General features: G+C 46.0%; 1 protein-coding gene across 2 annotated transcripts in view; it reads left to right on the top strand.

Annotated features, from left to right (window-relative positions):
• The window catches only part of MDGA2 (MAM domain containing glycosylphosphatidylinositol anchor 2), a 413,027-nt gene that overhangs the window by 210,415 nt on the left and 185,028 nt on the right, over nt 1-17,584 (top strand). For both annotated transcript variants that reach the window (XM_082229872.1, XM_082229871.1), the window contains exon 3: nt 6,662-6,836. In XM_082229872.1, coding sequence (XP_082085998.1) covers nt 6,662-6,836 — 175 coding nt within the window. The remainder of the gene's footprint in view (nt 1-6,661; nt 6,837-17,584) is intronic.

Genomic DNA, 17,584 nt, shown 5'->3' with positions numbered 1-17,584 from the left:
AGGAATGAATCAGAAGTAGCTGCAGGGATTCGTCGTGGAGTTCAAACTTCTGTGTTCTGCAAAGGAGACCATGTGTGTTGCACAAGAGGAGCTTTTTCTGGTGGGACCTCAGCAATCATCTGGAGCTGGAGCTCTTCAGTGGCTTGTGTGGCATGTGGACCAGGACATGGTACCATCCAAAGGCTCAGTGGTAGAGGGGCTACTTTTCATGCAGAGGTCACAGGTTCAGTCCATGGCATTTCTGGCAAAGGGAAGGGATGTCTCTGCAAAACTCTGGAGAGCCAAAACAGGTCATGATAGAGTGGACAACACTGGGCTCAATGCAACAGTAGTTTGATTCAAGGCAACTCCTGATCTTCCCATTGTCAGTGGCGTATTGTGGGTTGCCAGTGCCCGGGGCAGGCAAGCCACGGACGCTGCCTGTGCTCCTCCCCACTGGAGCCAAGCGAGGCCACGCTGCGCTGCCTGCCTACCTATACAGTGGGGAGCCTGGCTGGCCAACACGGCCCTTGGGGGGCAAAACCCCCCTAATGCCCACAGAAAGGAGCACTGGGCTCTTCCGTGCTGCGGTTGCCCCTTGCCTGTCTCCATCTGCACCCACTCACTGTGGACCTAGGCTGCTCTGCCAGGGTGGGGATTCCCACAGAAGTTGGCACCTGCGTGGGGGTGCCTGGTTGCACCCCCCCAGTATTCTGCACCCGGGGCCACGGCCCCCCTTGCCCCCCATTACACCATTGCCCATCATGACTGGTGCTCTTCCTCTCTTCTTTTTATATACATTTTAAGTTAGCTCCAACATCCAGTTGGAATGCATTTCCCATTTCTTCCATTTGGACATTTTATTAAAAAAGAAATATAAATCAAATGCCATATGATTCGCTCCATCCTTCTTTGCTTGCTAATCTCAAAAGGCGCAATGATGATTCCAAATTCTGGCTCCCGTGAAATAATGCAATGAAGGATGCATTTTCTAATGTGAAAGCAGGAAGGGGAAGGGAGAAAACAATCAATTTGACCTCCGATCATGCATTTATCCAGTGGCACATTCCTTGTACAAATGATTTAAAGCTCCTCATTGCCAGGAGTTTAATAATAGAAAAATGCTGACAGTCTGAGATGGGGGGGGGGGGATATATCTGTGCTAAGGTTGGCTGTCTCGCGTGTATGTTGAGTTTTCTTGACAGAACACATCTGTTTGGTTTTAGACGGACTGACAGATGGTGCTTGTCTTGTCGAGTGTGGCACGGATGGGGGCAGCTGCCACTCCAAGCTCTGAAAAGCTCTGGAAAGACATTGGCAGTGCCTCCCATTGCATTTGGAACGGCATTTTGGAGCAGACATTGACCAGAAACCCTGCAGCAAAATGCACCACTTTCTAAGTCAAGAGCGTGCCGCCCGTTTCCAAGATGGCAGAGCTATTGTTGCACGTAGACATGATCTTCTTGGGCTCGTTGGTTTTTCAAGATGGGTGGGATTTGTGAAACGGCAGACTGCCTACTGTTATGAGTAGGTGACAAGACAGCCGTCTTCAAACATCTTAATGTCTTAAAAAGCACTGTAATAACACAAATCTCCAGACAGATTTGGATTGAATCTTGAAGTTCAAGGAAATCATAAAGTAACATTTTTCCTGATAATTAACTGAAAAGAATCATAAAAATGAAGTGTGCATAGACTAGTATAAGGTATAAAAAGCACAATGAGGTGAATCAGAAGTTAAAGGGTATGTAATGTCAAATGAGGTGTTGTTAGTCATTGTCTATGTTGTTGTTTTTTTGTTTTGTTTACGTTCTGTGTAAATGGTTTTGTAATAAAGAATCTTTTAAAATATAGTAAATAAAAATAAACAATTGTAACACCTGTGCTCAGAGATCTACTATGGTTGCTGATTTGCTACTGGGCTGAGTTCAAGGCTTTACTATTAGTATACCAAGCCCTTAAGAACTTGAGACCAGTTTACCTGCAAGACCTCCTTACCCGACATGTGCCCTCTCAGCTGCTTCAGTCAGCGGAATTGGCACTTTTACAGCTGCCACGTAATACCTTCATTGCATTTGTAAGAACGTAATGGTGACAGCAGTCACGAAATTAAAAGATGCCTGCTACTTGGGAGAAAAGCAATGGCAAACCTAGACAGCATCTTAAAAAGCAGAGACATCACCTTGCCAACAAAGGTCCGTATAGTTCAAGCTATGGTTTTCCCAGTAGTGATGTATGGAAGTGAGAGCTGGACCATAAAGAAGGCTGATTGCCGAAGAATGGATGCTTTTGAATTCTGGTGTTGGAGGAGACTCTTGAGAGTCCCATGGACTGCAAGAAGATCAAACCTCTCCATTCTGAAGGAAATCAGCCCTGAGTGCTCACTGGAAGGACAGATCCTGAAGCTGAGGCTCCAAGACTTTGGCCACCTCATGAGAAGAGAAGACTCCCTGGAAAAGACCCTGATGTTGGGAAAGATGGAGGGCACAAGGAGAAGGGGACGACAGAGGATGAGATGGTGGGACAGTGTTCTCGAAGCTACCAGCATGAGTTTGACCAAACTGTAGGAGGCAGTGGAAGACAGGAGTGCCTGGCGTGCTCTGGTCCAGGGGGTCACGAAGAGTCGGACATGACTAAACAACAACAACAACAGCAACAATCTTTAGTGTGGCAGCACTGGAACTTTGGAACTCACTGCCTCATGCCTCATGATATCAGGCAGGCGCCTTCACTTTATTCTTTTTGGTGGACAAACCTAATCCAGATGCTTAGAAAGTTTCTATGTGTTTTAATTTCTTTTAGTCTGTTCTATCACATTTTTATTATTTGTAAGTTTTGAATTATGGCTCTAAATTTTTTAGTGGCAATTTTATTTTAAATAAAAAAAATCCTTCCAGTAGCACCTTAAAGACCAACTAAGTTAGTTCTTGGTATGAGCTTTCGTGTGCATGCACACTTCTTCAGATACACTGAAACAGAAGTTGCCAGATCCTTCTATATAGTGAGAAGGTGGGGAGGGGTATTACTCAGAAGGGTGGTGGGAATGGGAGATTGGCAGATAGCTGAGATGAGCCTGTTGACGACTCTTAATGACTGCAATAGGTCTTACAGGAAAAGGCAAGGGGTGAGAAGGTGAAAAATGGCTTAGTCGTGTATAATGAGATAAGAATCCAATGTCTTTGTTCAGACCAGGTCTCTCCATGGTTTTTATTTTATTTTATTTTATTTTATTTTGTCTTTTTTGTAAACTGCTTTGAAGTTTCCCCTCCACAATTCATCAGCGTATAATTTCATGAAATAAATAAGAAACCTCATGCCTGCCCCTGCCCGCCATCTCCTTCTAGCTGAGATATTATAAATAGGCAGGATATTGGCTGAAGTGCACAGATTCTACTTGGATGCTGTGAAAATGGCTTTCATCTCTGTTGAAAAATAAATGGGTGTGTTTTTGGTTTTTTTACAGTTTCCGAAACCTGTTCCCTAAGGTTTTTGTGTGTGCTTAAATATGTGTGATTTGCAGACAGTGTTCTTCAACATCTCCAGAAAACAGACAATTAGATGCAGATGAGAGGTTTAGCAGAAATGTTTGAACATCTATGGCTAGCAACAAATACTAGTTTGAATATCATTATTGCTGTGCTTCTTATTTTATTGCTTTTTATGATGGGGTTTCACAATTGAATTATATAGGTTCATTGATATTTGCATTGTGACTTGTTTACCATCTTGACTTCCTGAGGATATACCGTATTTTTCGCTCCATAAGACGCACCTGACCATAAGATGTACCTAGTTTTTAGAGGAGGAAAACAATAAAAAAATTATTCTGAACGAAACACTGGATGTATGATTTTTGTGGTTCATGCTGTGGCCACAGACCATGATATGTGATTTGACAGTGAGTTTGGGGTAGCCCAATGCAAAAATCTTGAGGATACATGTTGATCCGTGCTTTGTAACCATGTTTTTGCGCCATTGTGGCCCCATGAAACCGGGGAATGCGTGAATTTTTTGCTGCAGGCTGTAGCCATGGACATGCTTTGTGATCTGATGGTGAATTTGGGGTGACCAAGTGCAAAAATCCTGAGGATCCATGGCCTTTTACCTCCCCCCTCCTAGGCAGCCTCCTTTATCGCTAGGATCCCTTATCTCCCTCCTGATCGCTTGCTGATCAGCTGCTCAGTAGCTTTGTTTCAACACCCCCTTCCCTCTTGTTTGCCTGAGTGTCTTTTCCTTAGCTGGAGCAGTTTTTTGCTCCTCCTTTTCTTCTAATTTCTCTCCTCATTGCTTTAGTCTTCCTGTCTCCTCTCCTTGCAAGTTTGCTGTCTTTACCTCCCCCCTCCCAGGCAGCCTCCTTTATCTCTAGCGTCCCTTATCTCATTCCCCAATCACTTGCCCATTAGTGGCTTTGTCTCAACACCCACTTTCCTCTTTCTAAAAAAATAAACTCACGTTCTGCTTTTTGCCCCTGGGCAATTTGGCCCCAGGGACCACTCATTCGCTTCATAAGACATACAGACATTTCCCCTTAATTTTTAGGAGGAAAAAAGTGAGTCTTATGGAGCGAAAAATACACTAGGTGGAATAAAAGGGCTGGACTCAACTCACAATGGCTATAGTTTGCCTCCATGGTTGGAGGGAGCGATGCTTCTGAACATCAGTTGCTGGAAACCACAGGAGAGGAGAATTGCTCTTGTGCTCTAATTCTGCTTGCAGGTTTCCCATTTAGGGCATCTGGCTGGCCATCGCGAGAACAGGATGCTGGACTAGATCTGGCAGGCATATCCTCCAACATTTCCCCTGCCCATCTCACTGGGTTGCCCAAGACACTCTGGGCAGCTTCCAACCCATTAAAAAAACCTTTCCTCTTCAGGATTGCCTTCAGACATCTCAGGAGTCAGATAACTTAATACCTTCCAACATTTCTCCAATGAAAATTGCTGTTGTTTAGTCATTTAGTCGTGTCTGACTCTTCGTGACCCCCCTGGACCAGAGCACACCAGGCACTCCTGTCTTCCACTGCCTCCCGCAGTTTGGTCAAACTCATGCTGGTCGCTTTGAGAACACTGTCCCACCATCTCGTCCTCTTTCGTCCCCTTCTCCTTGTGCCCTCCATCTTTCCCAACATCAGGGTCTTACCCAGGGAGTCTTCTCTTCTCATGAGGTGGCCAAAGTATTGGAGCCTCAGCTTCAGGATCTGTCCTTCCCGTGAGCACTCAGGGCTGATTTCCTTAAGAAGGGAGAGGTTTGATCCTTTTGCAGTCCATGGGACTCTCAAGAGTCTCCTCCAGCACCATAATTCAAAAGCATCAATTCTTTGATGATCAGTCTTCTTTATGGTGAAAATAGGGATGTCCTAAGGAAAATCAGGACATTCCAGGGTCAAATCAGAAAGCGGGACGGCTTCTGTAAATCCCGGACAGTCCCTGGAAAATAGGGACACTTGGAGGATCTGCCAGCAGGTTCTTCATATGGTTGCATGCCACCCCAATCTCTGAGCAGTGTGAGATTCCAGGAGTTTGAGGTGCTCAGCCAGAGTTTGTGTTTCCTTTTGGGAATAAGTCACAGTGAGATCGTGGGGTCTTCACAATATATTTGGTTTATTTACACCTATATAGAACCTGGAGGGGACACAACTAGGGCTGGGCGATGCCTGGTTTTCAACATTGTGATATATCATCGACTAAACAGCACAATAGATCAATATATCACAATGTCTGAAATAAGGACGGACCTAATGGGGTAATGTCTTGGCAACTGCTACTACTTAGGGGTCTAAAACTGATATGTGTTCACATATTTTTACAACCGTCATTTAATATTCCAGGGCACTAGAGGCGGTGCAAATCATGAGAGAAGTGATTTACGGCTTCACAGTTTTCCCCGCATCACACTTTTTTACACAGCATGTGCACACATCATGATGTATCGCCTTGTTGAATATTATGAAACCATTATCATGGGATTGGATGATGTATCGAGACATTGTCCAGTCCTTGTGACGACATCAATGCCCTCAAAAGGTCCTCCTTCTCCCATAGCCACAGGCTATACAGCAGTAAGCTAGAAACAGATTTAAACATACAGCAACATGTCTACATGTCTAGGCAGGTTTGTCTAAGCAAAAACATTTCCAGCAGGTGCCGAAAACAGTACAGTGAAGTTGCCGGCCTGATATCAATAGGCAGGGAGTTCCGATGTCTAGGTCCTGCCATGCTAAGAGATCAATTTCTTACAAATGTAAATGGGTGTTTTGTGACACTTGTGACGGTGCCAGTTCCTCAGATCAAAGCAGAAGTGGAAATAGTAATAATAATAATAATAATAATAATAATAATAATAATAATAATAATAAATTTATTATCTATACCTTGCCCATCTGGCTGGGCTTCCACAACCACTCTGGGCAGCTTCCAACAAAATATTAAAATACCGTAATGCATCAAACATTAAAAGCTTCTCTAAGCAGGGTTGTCTTATACAGAGCAAGGTGTTCTCAAGGTAAACTGGCCCCAAGTTGTTAAGGGTTTTGTATACTAATTGTAGCCCCTTGAACCTTGACCGGTTTCGATGGTTCATGCAACACCAGAGTCTCTCTTTTTCTGTGTCTTCAGAAAGCAGCCCTCGCTCCGCAACACAAATGGGCATGCTAAAGTAACAATCTGTTTTGATGCTTGCTCAGATCAGGTGGACCAAAACAGCAGGAAGTGCCTCTGACCGGTTTCAAGACTCCAGCGTCTTCAACGAGACGTTGCGGATCGCCAACATCCAGAGACACCAAGGAGGCCGCTACTACTGCAAGGCGGAGAATGGCTTGGGCTCGCCAGCGATCAAATCAATCCGGGTCGACGTGTACTGTAAGTGCCTGCTTCTGGAAGCCCCAGAGCTGTTCTTTTCTCTGTTGTGGTTGAGCGTCAAAATGCCATGGCTGGGAGCCTGGAGGGAAGAGAGGGGTTGACCAGGCAGGGTGCCAGGCAGGTGGCCGGCAGAGTTTGCTAGCGTTTGAACGCAACCATTTATTTTGTCCAAATATTTTATTGTTTCCACTTATTTATACGAGAAGCAACAACCAATATTCAACAATCCCACGCCCAACAAAAGCACTAAATGTTTATTTTATTGCATTTAACTGGTTCTAGACAAAGGCCTTGTTCCATAAGTTGTCATGTGTTGGTGAGCACCAATAAGCACGTTCTGCCAATGTTGCACATGGAATAAAACTGTGGCAGGTAGATTGAAAAGTAGTGGTTTTCTCGTTTATGCCACTCTCTCGGACAGGGTCTGTAGGTTTGTCTAGTAATATTGCACCCAGAGTTGTGAGCTCCAGATCTCAAACAGGCCTGCATTTAGGGAATTCCAATCCCTTGCAATAGTATACTGTGCTGTTAAGAACTTTGCTTCAGGATGAGAACAGAAATTGTGCTCTGGCGGTGCGACGGCAGCAGCAGGAGGCCCCATTAGCTAAAGTGGTGCTTCAGGTTAAGAACAGTTTTAGGTTAAGAACGGACCTCCAGAACGAATTAAGTGCTTAACCCGAGGTACCACTGTAATATGATAGAAGTGCTATTTTAGGACTTTAGGATAAGGCCTGCGTCATGAAAGACCCTTTCCCCCAAACAGAAAGACTTTGGGGCATTGCCACCACATGTGGATAAGTGAGCCAATGGCCTTACTATTTTGTCAACACATTGCTGATACACTTTTAGTCATTTCACCAAGCAATAATGGTTATATACACCGTTGGTGTATTGAGTGCCTTTTCATATGACAGTTCATAGACACATAGAATCATAGAACTGTCGAGCTAAAAGGCACCCCAAGGGTCATCTAGTCCAACCCTCTACAATGCAGGAATCTCAGATATGGGGAACTAGCTATCCTGGAAGAAAATGTATTCCACCCTTTTGGCCTGCATTGCACAGGGCTGCGCTAGATTACTCTTTGGATTATTTGCAACTCTACAGTTCTGATGCTATGATCTTCTGCAGCTTTAAGTCACACACAGCATGAAGAAAGTCATAGGAAAGACATTCAGTATAAGGCAGATATATAAGATCTCAGCATGCGCAAAGCATTTGCCGGTATCTCTTCTCTCTCTCTACCCGAGGGTGCTGATGGGGAACGTTTTATACTTTCCCTGGAAAGGAAATTTGACCTAGTGGCGGATGAATTATCTACATTGTATAAAGCAAAATCAGCTTATGGGGGGGAAAATGGTCGTATTATCTTTTAAAAGAAGGAATTCTAGTCATGGTTCTGTTCTCCGCTCAGAAAAGAAGTTGACTAGCTTTTGAACAAAAGGAGTCTTAACAGATGCATGGTGAGTGTGTTTTCTTAATCTTCTTACGTGGCTGATCCTGGCAAACGCCCAAGGTCAGGAATCGCTTGGCATGGGGCAATACTTATGAGCGAGGTCATCAGGACTGAGTTCTCGTGGAGAGAACCATCCTGGGCTGGGACTGTACCGCTTTAGGCTGCAGGTGGTGGCTTGCCAGACTGAAGGCTCCTCAATGCAAACAGAACATGCCTCCATGGCATAGATCCCGGATCCTGGTGGTGGGACAGGTGCGCTGAAGGACCAAGTGTGCAGCCTGGGAGTCATTTTGGACTCGCAGCTGTCCATGGAGGCGCAGGTCAATTCTGTGTCCAGGGCAGCTGTCTACCATCTCCATCTGGTACGCAGGCTGAGACCCTACCTGCCCGCGGACTGTCTCGCCAGAGTGGTGCATGCTCTGGTTATCTCCCGCTTGGACTACTGCAATGCGCTCTACGTGGGGCTACCTTTGAAGGTGACCCGGAAACTACAACTAATCCAGTATGCGGCAGCTAGACTGGTGACTGGGAGTGGCCACCGAGACCATATAACACCAGTCTTGAAAGACCTACATTGGCTCCAAGGATGTCTTGCAGAGGGTAGTTTGTACATAGTACGTAGTTTTGTAGTAGTTTTATGTAGTTTTGTGGTAGATTTATGTAGTTTTATGTAGTTTTTCAATTTCATTGTTCTGCAAGGGGCAATGACAATAAAGATATCGTAATCGTAATTGTAATCGTGGAGAAGGAAGCCCTTCCTGAAATCTTCTGTACAGTGGTGCCTCGCAAGACGAAAAGAATCCGTTCTGTGATTCTCTTCGTCTAGCGGTTTTTTCGTCTTGCGAAGCAAGCCCATTGAAGGATTAGCGGATTAGCGCTATTAGCGCTATTAGCGGCTTTTAGCGGCTTATCTGCTGATCGGATCAGCTGATAAGCGGCTTAGCGGCTTAGAAAAGGGGGGGGACCAGCAGGAACTCGCAAGACATTGTCGTCTTGCGAAGCAAGCCCATAGGAAATTTGTTTTGCGAAGCACCTCCAAAACAGAAAACTCTTTCGTCTAGCGAGTTTTCCGTCTTGCGAGGCATTCGTCTTGCGGGGCACCACTGTATACTGATCTGGTGCTCCCTAATCCAAGAATTCATAGAATTGAATTGGAGAGCTGGAAGGGACCACGAGGGTCATCTAGTCCAACCCCCTGCAATGCAGGACTCCTTTGCCCAACGTGGGGCTCAAACCCACAGCCCTGAGAATAAGAGCTCCATGCTCTACTGGCTGATCTATCCCACCAGTCACGAGCAGGTAAATTTCTATTTACTGAATTCCTATTTATAGAATGTCAAGCAATTCTATGCTTTTATTTTCCCAGGAGTTATGACCACCTCCCCTGCGTTTTGTCCATTACTGACCTGTGACTTATGTTCCAGCTTCCTGCCAGTCGGAACATAGATCGTTTCTCAAATTTATCCCAGAATTAGTGCACGGGCAGTTTGCAGCAAAAGTTCAGCCCCTTCGATTAATTTGCGTCCCTTTCCTGGCCTGGTTTGCCGATGAGCTGGGATGCTGAATAATAGCCGAGGCTCCTGGCGAGTGTCAGGGCAGATGGATGAAGCGTGTGATCACGCATAACATTACACCCTCTGAGATTCCTTGTTTGGCATGGTGTGCATCAGAAACCAGATCGTCTTTTTGAAAAATACAGAGGTGCAAAGAACAGGGGACTGAAATGTACCACAAAGAGTGTGTGCATGGACGAAGATGAAGATGCACAAAATGAATAAATAAAAACTTTGCTGAAAACATAGGAATAGCTCTGCTGGATCAGACCAGAGGGGGCCCATCTAGTCCAGCAACTGGTTTTCACAGTGACCAAGCAGACGCCAGTCAAAAACCTGCCAACAGGATCTGATCACTAGAGCAACTCTCCTCTCCTGTGGTTTCCAGCAACTGGTATTCAGAAACATGGCTGCCTTCAGTGGTGGAGACAGAGCAGAGCTACTACCATACTTAGCAGCCATCGCTGGCCCTCTCTCTCCTCCATGTAGTTGTCCAATCCCCTGTTAAAGCCATCTAGTTTGGTGGCCATCGCTGCCTCCTGTGGGAGGGAGTTGTGATAGGAATGTTGAGGTCTTAAAGGTAAAGGGACCCCTGGCCATTAGCTCCAGTCGTGACCGACTCTGGGGTTGCTGCGCTCATCTCTCTCTATAGGCAGAGGGAGCTGGCGTACAGCTTCTGGGTCATGTGACCAGCATGACTAAGCCACTTCTGGCGAACCAGAGCAGCCCACAGAAACGCCGTTTACCTTCCCGACGGAGTGGTACCTATTTATCTACTTGCACTTTGACATGTTTTCGAACTGCTAGGTTGGCAGGAGCTGGGACCAAACAACGGGAGCTCACCCCATCGCAGGGATTCGAACCGCCAACCTTCTGATCAGCAAGCCCTAGGCTCTGTGGTTTAACCCACAGCGCTGCCCACCCAAGTGCACCAAACAAGCACATACATAGATCAGCACAGGAAGACCGACCTGAAACCATTTTGATTCCCAACCTGACCAAATGTTTTCCCTGCAAGGAGGGAGGGGGGTCAGGGAACCGTCCCATTGTCTCAGGAATTGAGTAATCAGCATTTTAATGGGTGACAGACTATCGGGAAAGGCAATCAGAAAAGGCATGATCAGATTACCTGGCAAACAGGAAAAACAACATTCAGATTTCTGTTTTAGACCACATTTTCTGTGATGTAGGTATCTGGGGGGTGGTCTTAGGTTACACCCCTTCTGTGATGTATGTATGATATATGGAGGGGTGGTCGAGCTCCAGGGCAGGGAATTTAAAATGTCTATATAAGGCCTTCCCCTTCATGGATCACTGCCTTGTCATGGCGAAGGGGCTTGAATAACTCCAAGGAGCTATGAGCTATGCCATGCAGGGCCACCCAAGACAGACAGGTCATAGCCGAGAGTTGTTGTTTTTTTAAAAATAATATTTATTAAAAGTTTAACAATTACAAAAAAGCGGGGGGGAGGAGAGACAATAAAGAGTTACAATAGTCAGCACTGAAATCCAAAAGATATTTGAAGGCATATTTCAAAGTCCCTCCAAGGTTAAGGGCCCCCACAACTCCAAATTCCCCCTGGCCCAAAACCAGATCCCAAAAGTCAAAACATCCCTGCATAGGCGGATCTATCCAGCTTCCCATCTCCAAACCAAACAGTACTCCATCTCTCCAAATCTGACTTTCTCCAGGTTCAGTCGTCAGAGACAACAACTTATGTTCCTGCACAACTTGCCCTGTCAAAGCAAATTCCTGGATTGGTTCCTGCGTGGTTTCTATATAGGTATTCACTGTTTGTCCAAAATTGCTAACTGCAGCAGTCATCAAATCCATCTTCTCATGTAGCTGTTCCAGTAAAGCACTTGTCTTGCAAAAAGCAAGCACTAAAACTTCTTCTGGGCACATTCTTATTCAAGGTCAAATGTCTGGTTCTCACAATCCTTAATCTCCACAGCTGTAGAATTCCCCAGATCGACTCCAGCAACAGTTTCACAAGCTCCCTCTAGAGGAAACAATTTCTGTTTGTATCCGTCTTTTTAAAAGCAGATCCAGCAACAAAATTCCTTTCGTTTTTCAGATATTTTGTTCTTTTTAAGTGCAAAAGGAAACATTGGAATCAATATGTTTCTCTTTTTTAACTATCTGTCAAAAAAAACAACGTTTTATTCACAGTCAATGAACTTCCCCAAAGCGTCTGTCTCTGACACCCCGTTCCCAGGTTCAAGACTGTGGAAATTTATCTTTCTTTACTCTCTCTCCTGCAGGTTTAAACAGTCTAAGATTTCCCCCCTCTTCTCCTGCTTCCAAGGGGGGTTTGGTAGTTTTAACTGATGGAAATTTAGTCCTTTACAAACGACTTTCCAGACTTTAGCTTGCAATGTCTTTGCTTCAATCTATTTACAAAAGCGGAAGGCGGACTTCCTGTTTAGACCTTCCCGCTTTGGTGCCAAATTAAGATGTTTCATGATCCAATTTTCCGTTCTACTCACGGGTAGTTGTTTAAAGTCCAATTGTCCACAGGAAAAAGTCAGCGCTCTCCGGCAACAGCAATGCGGCTTCACTCCGTGAAAAGAGCAGTCGATTCGAAGCACTGCGCCGCTCACCCCACGTCGCTCCGGATCCCCAACACCGGGTTTCCCCGTGGGTAGGGGAGGCGCAAAAGGTGCCGGCCGAATCCCACGTCCACAGGCTTCTCCCGCCTGTGGTTTTTAATGGGTCTCCGCCTCGCCGTGGCGGTCCAGACCCTAGTTTCACGAAGCGGATTCCTCCCGGTCAGAGGAAATCCGCCATTGCTGGAGGCGCTAACCCGGAAGTCCTCCATAGCCGAGAGTTTAGACTAAATGTGATCCACCTGGAGAAGGAACTGGCAAACCACTCCAGTATTTTTGGCATGAAAACTCCATGGACATTAAGAAGGAGAAGCTTTGAGAAGAAATTTCCAAGGCAAGCTCTGGTTCATGGGGTCACGGAGAGTCGGACATGACTAAGACGACTAAACAACAACAACATATAAGGCCTTGCACACCATTGTTCTGGGTTCCTCCTCCCTCCTGTGTGTGATGAGTGAGGACCCTGTTGCAAGAGTTTAATAAAGATCAGGCTTACTAGCTGCTTTGCTTCTCAATATTCTCTATTATAATATTAAGTAGAATATTGCTTCTCAATATTCTACTTAAGGACTCTATATGGGCTCTTGGATACCCCATAAGGGGGGGAAAGGGCAGATTTTGTTTACAGCAAGTTCCATAGTCCAACTCTGTACTGTGTAAAGAAGGACTTCCTTTTATGTGTCCTGAATCTTCCAATGTTCAGCTTCAAGTTCTAGGCTTAGTAGAGAGAGAGAGGAAAACTTTTCTCTGTGCTGTAAGAAAAAAACTGTTCCTTTTTCCTTTATCTAAGAGCCCATATAGAGTTCTTAAGTAGATTCTCTATCAGTAGGAGAAGATAACAGAGGCCAACCAGAGAATATTGAGAAGCAAAACAGCTAGTGAGCATAATCTTTATTTAAATGTTGCAACAGGGTCCTCACTCATCACACGCAGGAGGGAGGAGGAACCCAGAACATTGGTGTGCAAGCTCTTATATAGACTTTTGAAGTTGCCCACCCTGTAGCCCAAGACCACCCCACAAAACACCATATGTGCATCACTAGAAAGAGGTGGTCCCCAGCAGAAATTGGAGTGTGTTGCTTCTCTCCTGTCTGCTGGGATACCTGATAATGCCTTATTATCTGATTGCCTTTTCTGGGTGGCCTGGCCATTCCTTGGAGATGGTAAATACTTAGTTCCTGAATCTCTTAGGCATATTGAGAGTGTGCTCACCTTAACCCATACTTGCCAGACTGTATTTGCAGGGAAGGGTAAGCCCCTACAGTCCAAAGACAATTAGAAAGCTTTTCCCATTTCCTTCCTCTTTGTAGAGAAATATTTGAGGTCCATTTGGGAGAGTCAAAATGGCTTCAGGATTGTTCTCCCACTATTTCAGACATGTGGCTTATATGCTTATGTAGGGGTTTGCCTTGTAATAATAATAATAATAATAAATTTTTATTTATATCCCGCCCTCCCCAGCCGAAGCCGGGCTCAGGGCGGCTAACAACACTAAAAAAGTGCAACAATATAAAAACATCATAAGAATTAATTAAAATCAAAATTAATGGCAACCATAAACTAAAGTATTGTAAAGATTGCTGAAGGAGGGAGTCAGGCTGTGCCCTAACCAAAGGCCTGGTGGAACAGCTCTGTCTTGCAGGCCCTGCGGAAAGATGTCAAGTCCTACAGGGCCCTTGTCTCTTGTGACAGAGCGTTCCACCAGGTTGGAGCCGCAGCCGAAAAAGCCCTGGCTCTAGTTGAGGCCAGCCTAACCTCTCTGTGGCCTGGGACCTTCAAGATGTTTTTATTAGAGGACCGTAAGTTCCTCTGTGGGGCATACCAGGAGAGGCGGTCCCGTAGATACGAGGGTCCTAGGCCGTATAGGGCTTTAAAGGTTAAAACCAGCACCTTAAACCTGATCCTGTACTCCACTGGGAGCCAGTGCAGCTGGTATAGCACCGGATGAATGTGATCCCGCAGCGAAGACCCCGTAAGGAGTCTCGCTGCGGCATTCTGCACCCGCTGGAGTTTCTGGGTCAGTCTCAAGGGCAGCCCCACGTAGAGCGAGTTACAATAATCCAGTCTGGAGGTGACCGTCGCGTGGATCACAGTGGCTAGGTCAGGGCGAGAGAGGTAAGGGGCCAACTGCTTAGCTTGGCGGAGATGAAAAAATGCCGCCTTTGTTATAGCTGCAATCTGCGCCTCCATAGAGAGGGAGGTATCGAAGATTACACCCAAACTCTTAACGGACGGTGCTGGCACTAATTGCACCCCCGCAAGAGATGGGAGTTGCCCCCTCAATCCCATATCGTCCCGTCCCAGCCAGAGGACCTCTGTCTTCGAAGGATTTAACTTCAACCGGCTCCCACGTAGCCATCCAGCCACAGCCTCCAGACATCTGGTCAGTGTGTCTGGGGCCGAGTCAGGATGGCCATCCATCAACAGATAGAGTTGGGTGTCATCAGCATACTGATGGCAACCCAGCCCAAAACTCCGGACAAGCTGGGCAAGGGGGCGCATAAAGATGTTAAAAAGCATCGGGGAGAGAATTGCACCCTGAGGCACTCCACACACCAAGGAGTGGCGGGATGACAGTTCCCCCCCAAGCGCCACCCTCTGTCCCCGACCAGAGAGAAACGAGCACAGCCATTGAAGGACTGCGCCCTGGATCCCCACGTCGGCGAGGCGGTGGTCCAAAAGTTCGTGATCGACCATGTCGAAAGCTGCTGACAGATCTAGAAGAATCAGCAGCCCCGACCCGCCTCAATCCAGCTGTCTACGGAGATCATCTGTTAGGGCGACCAGAGCCGTCTCGGTCCCATGACCAGCGCGGAAGCCGGACTGGAATGGATCCAGAGCCGATGTTTCATCCAGAAACCTACCAAGCTGTTCAGCGACCGCTCTCTCAATCACCTTGCCCAGGAATGGAAGATTCGAAACTGGGCGGTAATTGGATAGATCTAAGGGATCTAATGATGTTTTCTTTAAGAGCGGACGCACCACTGCCTCCTTCAGTTCCCCTGGGAATGTCCCGGTGCCAAGGGACAAATTGATGATATCACCCAGGGGGGCCCGCACCTCGTCTGGACACGCTCTAATCAGCCAGGACGGGCACGGGTTGAGAGGACAAGTGGTGGGCTTTCCAGCTCGGAGGAGTCTGTCCACATCAGCTGGGGATATCCGGTCGAAGTGGTCCAATACTGGACCCGAGGACAGTCGAGGGGCCTCCAGTTCTTTTATTGTATCCAAATTGGATACAATAAATGTACATTTATGAACATTTATTTTTTATATATATGACCTTATAATTCCTATAACAACTTATATGGGGAGAAGTGTGGATAGGGGGGATTTTGCAGGCATCCTTATCTCCCATCAGCCCACCTGTAACTATGATGACAGGGAGAAGGTCCAGGTTTGTTCATTTCCGACTTGCACGACGGCCCCCGTGAAATGCCTGCTTCCAACATCAGGCTCGCAAGGAGTGAATTGCATTTGCATCCCAACAGCTTGCAAGATGAGGACGCAGGATGTTTACAAGCCTTCACCCCAGGCCAGGACAACTCTTTGCGGCTCCCGATTCTTTCCCAGGGCAGGGAGGGAGCGAGGCAGCAAGCGATCTTCATGCAGAGCACACCGCTGACCCTTTCATGCAAAGGGCAAGCCAGTCTCCCTCCATTCCGATTGACAACTTGATTGGCACCTCCTGCACCTCCACACCTAGCCTGCCTTTGACAGTTCTCTCCCTCCACAGACCCCGGCGTAAAAAAAAATGAAGCAAAAATTGAACACAGCAAGAATGATAACAAGACCTCCGGGAGGAAAGGGCAAATCTCGGCCAAATATTCCTACAAAGTGACTACAATTGCAGGACTTGCATGCCAGCCAGGAGTGGGGGATGCACATGCTTTTGTTTTTAAAAATAATAATAATAATAATAATAATAATAATAATAATAATAATAATAATAATTTTATTATTTATACCCTGCCCATTTGGCTGGGTTTCCCCAGCCACTCTGGGCGGCTCCCAACAGAACACTAGAAACAGAATAAAACTTCAAACATTCAAACAAAAACTTCCCTAAACAGGGCTGCCATCAGATGTCTTATAAAAGTTAGAAATAAAATTATATACTGCTTCTATAGCAACAGGGACCCTCCCAACAGTACATATTCCTTTTGCCCTGATGATGATGATGATTAACATATATATGCCACATTTTTCTCTAAAGAGCTTGTGGTCCTACACATTGTTCTCCTGTTGTTGCATGTTGTGTCAAGAAGCGCTAAGTTTGATTTTCCATGGAAATGGAACTGAATTCTTCCTCCATCCCTGTTGCTTAGTCGTTTAGTCGTGTCCAACTCTTCGTGACCCCCTGGACCAGAGCACACCAGGCACTCCTGTCTTCCACTGCCTCCCGCAGTTTGGTCAGACTCATGCTGGTAGCTTCGAGAACACTGTCCCACCATCTCATCCTCCGTCGTCCCCTTCTCCTTGTGCCCTCCATCTTCCCCAACATCAGGGTCTTTTCCAGGGAGTCTTCTCTTCTCATGAGGTGGCCAAAGTCTTGGAGCCTCAGCTTCACGATCTGTCCTTCCAGTGAGCACTCAGGGCTGATTTCCTTCAGAACGGAGAGGTTTGATCTTCTTGCAGTCCATGGGACTCTCAAGAGTCTCCTCCAGCAGCAGAATTCAAAAGCATCCATTCTTCGGCGATCAGCCTTCTTTATGGTCCAGCTCTCACTTCCATACATCACTACCGGGAAAACCATAGCTTTAACTATATGGACCTTTGTCGGCAAGGTGATGTCTCTGCTTTTTAAGATGCATGGCTGAATGGGGATTTGACCCCTGGTCTCTCAGGTCCTAGTCCAGGACTCCAACTATTAGCAGCCGCCACCACTGTCTGCTTCCCTTTAACTTTTAATATGTCTTTTGAAAACACTTTTAAAATAATTCTGCACTGCTTCAAAGATTGGAAAGCAGTCAAGTACCCCTATAAAAATAAATTCATTAGGACTCTCAAGCAATTAAATATGTATTTTTAGCTGAATGACCATCTGCCTTTATCCAATTAATCTAACATCACAAAAAAATGATGCATTTTCCAAAATGGACATGCATTCAACGTGCACTTATTGATTT

This window comes from Podarcis vaucheri, assembly GCF_965113315.1.
Source record: "Podarcis vaucheri genome assembly, chromosome: 1".
Taxonomy (NCBI): domain Eukaryota; kingdom Metazoa; phylum Chordata; class Lepidosauria; order Squamata; family Lacertidae; genus Podarcis; species Podarcis vaucheri.
Note: the sequence above shows the minus strand (reverse complement) of the source record. Positions and strands in the feature narration are given on the sequence as shown.